The sequence below is a fragment of the Cajanus cajan genome, chromosome 2 (assembly GCF_000230855.2).
Source record: "Cajanus cajan strain Asha chromosome 2, NIPB_CcT2T_4, whole genome shotgun sequence".
In the NCBI taxonomy this organism is placed as follows: domain Eukaryota; kingdom Viridiplantae; phylum Streptophyta; class Magnoliopsida; order Fabales; family Fabaceae; genus Cajanus; species Cajanus cajan.
The window spans coordinates 2,865,650-2,873,949 of NC_138518.1; the positions used below are offsets into that span (position 1 = coordinate 2,865,650).

Here is an 8,300-nt window from a genome sequence, read left to right on the forward strand (position 1 = left end):
TTTTACCGATTGAGTATGTAAATTGATTGATTGGGGAAAAAAATACGAGAATCACAAGTTTTAGGGTTGTTGTTCACAAAAATAGTGCTAACCGTCCTTTCCAACGTTGAGCATCGTGGTGGTCTTTGTGCCACCTATGCTAAGCGTGCTTGCCATGTTGAGTATGGCTTAGACAAAGAGCAAGAGTTGCTCTCTTGGAGTCTTGGTGTTGGTTAATTTTAAACAAGCACACATTGTGTTCATAGTATAGGACACATTGCTTTTAGTTGTACATATTTTTTTATTAATGAATCTACTTTTCATCTTCGCCTAAAAGGCTTCATTCTAATATAATATGTACATATTTATAGATATATGTTTCCCTTTTTCTTTAATTATGTAAGACTTTGCTTATATCAAGGTATGTAGATACTTTTGATGAATCATATCTAAGTTTTCAGGTGATGACTCAGCTTAAAATGTTAGAAAAAGATTTTTCATGACATGATAGTGATCCTTTTGATAGAGACAAGTTCAATAGTAATGATGATAGTTAGAATTTCAATAGACTTAGGAATTTAGGAGTGGTCATAATTGAGATGAAATATAGACCTTTCTTACATTACACAACTAATTTTTCTTTTTTTTAAAAAAAAAAAATAAATTATCAAAAGAGAAGATTAAAAAATAATAAGTCATACTTGAAAACACAAATTTTGGATAAAATTTATGTTTCTGTTTTCAATTTGCAAATTTATTATTTTAAATTATTTTGACAGCTATTTTTAATTTAATTTTAGAAATTGTAATTAATCTCACATCCTATGTGAAACATCCTATTGTAATTAGTCATACTGATTAATAATACAAATAAAAATTATAATCCGAATAAAATACATACATAAAAGTTAAATTCTTATTCAAACAAGAAAAAAAAAAAACTGACGAGAAAAGAAAAAGAAAAAAAGAATACCGCGTAGCCGTCGTGTTGGAACTACCTTCCGGCCAATTTCACTGGAACTCTGGAACCTTCTTTTGTCTCGCAAAGGCTGACTTATGCCCCAAGACATTACCAAACCTATAAATACACGCCTCTTTTTATTCCTTTTCAATCCATAAATCTTAATTCATTCACCACTTTCGTTCTTTCAACCCCATTCATGGCTTCAGGGGGAACAGAAGCTTTCCCAGATTTGGGTAGACACTGCCAGCATCACGATTGCAACCAGCTTGATTTTCTTCCTTTCACCTGCCACGGTTGCCAACAGGTATTCTAATTCTTCCTTTTTCTTCATCAGAAAGATATTATGTTTGATTTTTTCTAGTTTAATTTCACTTTTTATGTGATCATAAGAATTTTATATTTATGATAAAAAATTTAAAGCATAAATTACTTTTTTCTATCATTGAATCATGAATTACCATGTAGGATAAGATGGTTGTTGCTTTCTTTTCTTGCAAGTTTATCAAAAATGAGAATTTATTGTAAATTACGATGAAATGATTGTAAATAGTCGGGTTTGAATTTTTTTACGTAGCTTTTTTATCCAGTTAAATCTCAATCTTTTGTTAAAATTAATAGAAAGAATTTTTAAATAATAATAAAAAAGAAAATATGGAGTCTTGATGGTAAAACCTATTTTGTGAAAATCTCATATGAGAATCGATTCTCATAAATAATCACACGGGTGCAATGGCAGGTGTTTTGTTTGGAACATAGATCCTACAAGTCCCACGCGTGCCCGAAATCCGACCACAACAGCAGGAAGGTGGTTGTTTGCGAAGCGTGTTCCATGTCCATTGAGACCACCGGCCACGTGGCACAAGACGAGGTGGCAATCTTGGAGAGCCACCTCAAGTCTGGTAACTGCGACCCCACCAAGAAGAAGAAACCCATTTGCCCTGTCAAACGCTGCAAGGGGGTTTTGACGTTTTCCAACACCAGCACATGTAAAACTTGCCACATCAAAGTGTGCCTCAAGCACCGTTTCCCTGCTGATCATGCTTGTAGCAGAGGAGCTTCAGCTTCTTCCTCGTCTTCTGTGGATAATGGTCGGTGGAACAATCGGTTCTTGGCTGCTCTGGCTTCAAGAACTGGACAAGACTGTGCCAACCCTGCTAAATCTCGTTCTACTTCTACTCCTAGCACTCCTTCTGTTAAGGCATATTGAATGATAATTGCTTTGTGTTGTATGTTATGATTCTTGTGTTATTTGATGGCAATGTAACGTTGCTTTTTTAGTGCAATTTGAGCGCTCAAATTGCATCCATAAACTACAATATTGGAATCCTTTGTATTATAATTTGTTTTGATTTAGATCTTATATGTCGTATGGCAAACATTAATGTTTCACACACAAAATAAGGTCATCGATAGAGATCACCTTTGCAATGTACATTCTTGTTGTTAAAGACATACTATAAATATTTCCTTGTCATGCATATTATTGATGGTTGTCAACTTTGTTAATGGTTGTCTTGTTTTCCTGGTCATTTAGTGATAAGAGAATAAGAGAAATGTTAACAACATTCACTCAAACACTGTCTTTATTAATATTTTCTCTACTATTAGTTGAGTTGAAGATCATAGCTGCATAAACAAAGATACAAGGCTAATATTGGAGGTGTATAGACAGGTCTCTAATATTGGCTGGCATTAACAACTAGAACTATTAGTTGCTAATATTTTCGCTAGCATTTCTCTAGGAGTAAAGATACGAAGCTAGTTAAAACATAGCTGCATTTTAGCATCATGAAGAGGTGAATGAGATTTGTAATACATAATACGCTAGAGATGCAATTAGAAAAATTACATCTGATTTTCGGTAAATACAAATATATGACCTACATATTGTTACACCTTTCTTTTCACTTGTCTTTCAAAACATACAGCCTGTAACAACTAACAAGTAACTCAATACACAATAACCTGCGTGTTACATGTTGGCTGTTGATTCTTTAATTTCATCCAAGGTGATAGTCTGCAAAAGGCAAGAAGACGAATTAGTTTAGGAGGAAAAGGAAAATAGTATGATCTAACTAAACTGTGTATGTACTATATGAATTATGAAGGAGCAAAACCATATAGCACTTGCAGCAAAATCAAAGTTTGAACAAATTGAAATAAGGAATTACCTGTTCGTCGCCAGCAAAATCGTTATCAGGAGTGAGAAATAGCATGCAATGGCATTCCTTCCTATCAAATAAAATCACGAGTTGTAAATCAATATCCAGGATGAAAATCAATTACCTGATGTGTAGAAAATCATTGATATTGTTATGTGGGCTCATCCATATTTCTTGACATACAAAACATACACAAAATATACAAGAGCTTTTATAACATAAAAATAAGCCAGTGGGGAGATATCTAGTATAACTCAGAACAGTCAAAGTTACACTGCCTCTGAAAAAATATAAAATAAGAAAGGCACTCAGGTTTCAAACCTGATTACAATGTCCCCACAACAGTTTTTGCTTGACTTTATTACGAGCTGCCTCTTGAACAAGTAGGTATTTACGAGATAAATAAGATCATGTCTATGATGTTCTGTGATACGGTTGTTTTAAGTGTAAATTGTAATTCTCTGAAATATAGAAGGCTAAACAAAAATTTCATATTGGAAAAAAGTCATTAAGGGTCTAGTTTTTTCTATTATGTATACTTCTCTAAAGGGTACTTCAAAACATTATCAAAACATATGCTTGTATTGTAATAAAACTCGGTCATTACAAAAGCAGGAGCTTCAAAGGCATATTTTCTCCAAGTATTAATACCAGATATGCATACCTCTCTCTCATGGGAACACAAGGGCAATTCCAAAATCCTTGGGCAACCTCGGCAGCTTTATCGTCATAATGCCTAAAATACAATGATTTTGGGCTTAGACTTGGAAAGATAGAAGACATGACTACTGATCAAACTATGGAGCCACACAGCCAGAATTATAGTATGAAGACAAATTCTGCTTGACAAGCTAAAAGAACAAGTATCTACCGGCAAGGGCACAGTGGTGCGCCCAATGAATCTTTATGGTCAGCCAATCCCTGTTTCAAAATACATATAATATAAGGAAGAAAGGTTAATTAATTAATCAAGAAAATAACTACATCCAATATTAGTTTATGCATGTATGGACGGACACATGTATGTTCATTTTCCTCTGTCATCTTATGAATTGAAGTATGTGTTATTACTGGAATAATATATACCGCATCAACTCTGTCCGAGAAACTCTTTTCCAGACTACGTGTAACTTCATTCCAACAGGTCAACTTGGTTGTTTAAAATTCCCTTCATTTTCTTAATTTTCATTTTTCAGAAAGCCTTAATGTGACATCTCCACAATCTGGGAAACTCATTTTCAGACTACATATAACTTCATCGCAACATGTCAATCTTGGTTGTTCAAATGCGTTTTTCCTTCATTTTCCTAATTTTCCTTATCCGAAAGCCTTATTTATATGACCACTATCAAAAGGTACCACAATTTTCTCAATTAGTTTTCAACGGTGCAGATTTTAACTTAGAAATGTGATATTATGTACTAACAGTAATGAATCAGGCTAGACAACTTATTTAGCTGTCTATTCCTAATATTCAACATTTCAACCATGGAATCTTCTGAATTTCAATTCCAAATGTATTTTAGTCATTTTCCCATCCAAGGATTCTGCCAACCACATGATCAGTTGGGCAAGGCAACTATAAACATATAAAAGTTGAATTTTCCAAACAAAAAAGATGAAAACAATTCAATCAGATGCATTGAAATTTGATAATATTTTAATGAACTATTGTGAGAAGATGCTTTTTCTGTCTTAGACCCTTAATATTTGGAAATTGAATTTGACTTTGATTAATCTGTGTCGAGTCAGGTGGACCTAATTAAGGGCACAAAGTGTCTATTTTTTCTATTCACAAGACCTGAATTAGAGACCTTATTTAAGAGGAACCAAGCTCCTTGCCACTTGGACCAACAAGGACTAGTTGAGAAGATGCTTTTGGGATTAATAATTTAATAGAAAATATCGAGTTTTAGTAATTAAATGCCAAAAGCCTTCTACATAAAAAGCATGTAGTAACAGAAGTCAGTGTGATTAAATATTGGTTATTGTGCACAATAACGCTATTGCATAGCAGGTTTCACCGGAAACACAATCACGACACAATCATAGCAGGTTGGCCTCTGTATTAAAGTAGAAAAGCAAGAAAAAAGAAATACTCAAAGACAGGGACACAAAGGTCTCAAATGCCAACAGAACTCCTAGCCTCCTCCCAACTCACTCAACAATTGCCTAGTTCCCTTGTTCCCCCCCACAGCCCCACTTCCTGACATTTCCCACACTTTGGTGATGATACCAGAATCATTTCCCCCTCCAATCAACACATGCCAGCTTGCCTGACAGTAAAACCTCAAGAGCCTCCTCTTTCCTTTTCTCTGCTGTACAGAACTTTTCTCCAAGTCCCTCTTTATTTCCCCCTCTCCTCTACATGCAACCCACTAGCCCAGTCTGCTCCTTTGGCCCATTCCTCTCTTTTGTAGATAGCCCATGTTGCTTCTACTTCCTACTGTACGGGGCTAAGGGTGTGTGACTAAGAAAAGAAAAGAAAAGCAAATGCAACTTGTAAACCTAAAAAATATAAAATCACCCTAAAAAATCTTGATCTAAAACAGGCAATCAAGTGCATATAAAAGAAGTAAGCTGAGGTTGGTTTTCTAAAATACAAAATCAACCAATCTCCTTTTCTCTGAACAATTTCTTCTTAATCGAAAAGAAAACATAATTATCTCTGCAATATGCACAAAATTTACTAAGCTAGTAGCTTATCATTTTCCATTAAAAACTTTAAATTAGGTCTAACCATCATTTCAATTCTTGCATAATCTTACAAGACCCCAAAAACCCAATCAGAAACATACTAAAAACGTAATATTTAAGACCAAGCTTCAGTTTTCCAAGCAAGCTAAGATTGACACCTCCCAGCATTTTCATCGTAAGTAATTTAAGTATACATGACCTCTGCATTCCCAAATGTTTTAAATTGGATAGATGGGGAATTGGAGGGGTGGGGACCTTCCTCATGGTAATTGCTTGACAAGAAAACCTAGTATTCATTACCAACTTCTGGTTTCTCTAACAAGTAACATGATGGTCCTCCTGGCCTGATTAGTTATGATGATTAGGTAAGGTGTGGGGGCCTTGATGGCTGGGAGGAGGGAGGATTTTGTTGTAGACAGGGAGGGGAGTATAGGAGAAGAGGGAGGAAATCAGTCATTGAGAACGCAGCATAAGGCTTGAGCAAGGAACTAGCGATTCCTAGATTATTTTCTGTTAATTTTCCTTTTATGTTTTTGATACTTGGATATCACTGTTCATGCTATAGTGAAGGTTATTACACTGGTTTTTCAATTCATTCCTAAGACTGTAAAGCAGTGTTATTACTGTTTGATTGTTTATATCAGAAGCACATAGTATACATCTATATGTACAATGCATTTAATATGTTACTAAAACAGGTATAGATCCCACAAAGAAAGCTTAAATTCAAATAGAGACGAACCCTTTAAAAATTTCTCAGTTATTTTAGTTTACGATAAAATGCAACAATTCCAACAACAACGAACCTCCCTTGACTTTCACTTCTTACAAAACTGAAAACTGCATAACTTCCTGAAATTACAGTACTGACTGCTCCAAGATTCATATCACCAAATAAAATCTAATGTAGCATCAAACAATTAAATTGCTATTTCGCAATGCCCTTACTCAAACTAAAAGGGAAACTACGTATTTGAAAAAATTAAAATTCATTTTAAGAAAATAATTATATGCCATAGATAGAGGACGTACCTTGATAACAACAGAAGTGACTCCCTTGTCAACACAAAAGTATGTTCCTGATTTACGGGCGTATTGCTCTGAGAACTTCCTCATAATTTCAACGGATTTATCCGAAGGTTCCGCTGAAAAAACAAGAAAACTCAATGTTAACAAATCACCCAATTGAAAGCACAACGACTACAAAATTAGGCCAACGAAAACTAACATTCAATAAAAAGAAAATAAAACAAATAAAATATGGTGCATAATTTCCAATTTGAAAACAGAAAAAAAAAAAAAAAAAACTAATTTATTATCTATTCTTATAAACACCTTCAGAGTTTACACATAACACATGCAATGCATGTGGAACTGACAACCTTTTATTCTACCCGTTCCAAGTTCTGTCAAAAACGAAAAAGCTTTCAAATTTGACAAACACGAACCTTGACACCAAAACCCAATTCACGAGTTACAAAATTAATCTTAGTGACACAGGACAAAAAGGGATGAATAAAAAAAAAAAAAAACTCCGAAAATTTCAGGACTTGGTTAGAGAGCATTTGCACAAACACCTTATGAATGTCAGAATGGTGAAAATAGATACAAGAGACAATTTGGGGGAACAGAAGCACCCAATTGTAGCTTTGAAAATCGAATCGAAACCAATTGGGGATCAAGGAAAACGGATAACAACTCTACCTTGGGCTCGGACGACGAAGGGATTGCGGTGGCGGCGGAAAGGGGTTGCGACGGAGGAAACGGCGACGGAGAAGGAGGAAGCTTGGGCGGTCATTGCCGGAGAGTTTGTTCAGCTACAGAAGCGAATGGTTTGTGTGTGGCTCCCAGATTGTGTGAGAAAGAAAGACCGAAACAAACAACACCTGTGTTGTGTGTTCTGCGTTTTACATGTTTTTATCTTTATTATTTTTGACCTTTTTATTTTATGTTTTGGTCCATGCACCCAAGAATATTGATTAATTACGACACACTTTTACAGCTTAATTAATCAACTTGAGTTTCAACTCTTATAAATATTATTGGTATAAAATATTACAACAATAAAAATTGAATTTATTTATTTAATAATAATATTATTATTATTATACCGACTTTACTAATTTTTTATAGTAGTTTTGTATCAAAATTATGTTCCGTGAGATAAATTATTACATAGTTTATAATTACTATAATTTTGATTAATCTTCGAAAATATTATTATAATTGAGGGTTATTAACTTTTTTTTTTATAAATTAAAATCTTATTATATGTCACGTAAAGACATAGACACAACATTATCTAAACCCATGTAATACATATTTGGTTATTTTAAATTTGTTTGAAAGCGAAAAAGGATATAAATTTGGGGTTATCATATATATTATAATGGAATAATAAAAGTTGCAGCAGTGAGTGGAAGCCACTCATTGCAAAAAATATCTAGATGGTTTCTGACTTGACGTTGAAGTTTGTAGTTGCAACCATAATTCTTTGG

General features: G+C 34.1%; 2 protein-coding genes across 3 annotated transcripts; one reads left to right on the forward strand and one right to left on the reverse strand.

Annotated features, from left to right (window-relative positions):
- Positions 1-1,078: 1,078 nt before the first annotated feature.
- Positions 1,079-2,426, forward strand: PMZ (zinc finger (AN1-like) family protein). The gene is made up of 2 exons (XM_020347164.3): positions 1,079-1,247; positions 1,680-2,426. The coding sequence occupies exons 1-2, from the start codon at positions 1,140-1,142 to the stop codon at positions 2,148-2,150; spliced, it is 579 nt and encodes a 192-aa protein (XP_020202753.2). The 5' UTR covers positions 1,079-1,139; the 3' UTR covers positions 2,151-2,426.
- Positions 2,427-2,702: 276 nt separating this feature from the next.
- LOC109788440 (ferredoxin thioredoxin reductase catalytic beta chain family protein) lies at positions 2,703-7,715 on the reverse strand. Of its 2 annotated transcripts, XM_020347165.3 has the most exons (6): positions 7,507-7,713; positions 6,835-6,947; positions 3,977-4,026; positions 3,770-3,841; positions 3,115-3,175; positions 2,703-2,960 (listed from the first exon to the last, which is right to left on the reverse strand). In XM_020347165.3, the coding sequence occupies exons 1-6, from the start codon at positions 7,598-7,600 to the stop codon at positions 2,916-2,918; spliced, it is 435 nt and encodes a 144-aa protein (XP_020202754.1). In that variant the 5' UTR covers positions 7,601-7,713; the 3' UTR covers positions 2,703-2,915. The 2 variants fall into 2 exon arrangements, with proteins under 2 accessions (XP_020202754.1, XP_082923930.1); XM_083067804.1 differs by lacking the exons at positions 2,703-2,960; positions 3,115-3,175 and adding an exon at positions 3,194-3,278 and having other exon boundaries at positions 7,507-7,715.
- Positions 7,716-8,300: the final 585 nt, after the last annotated feature.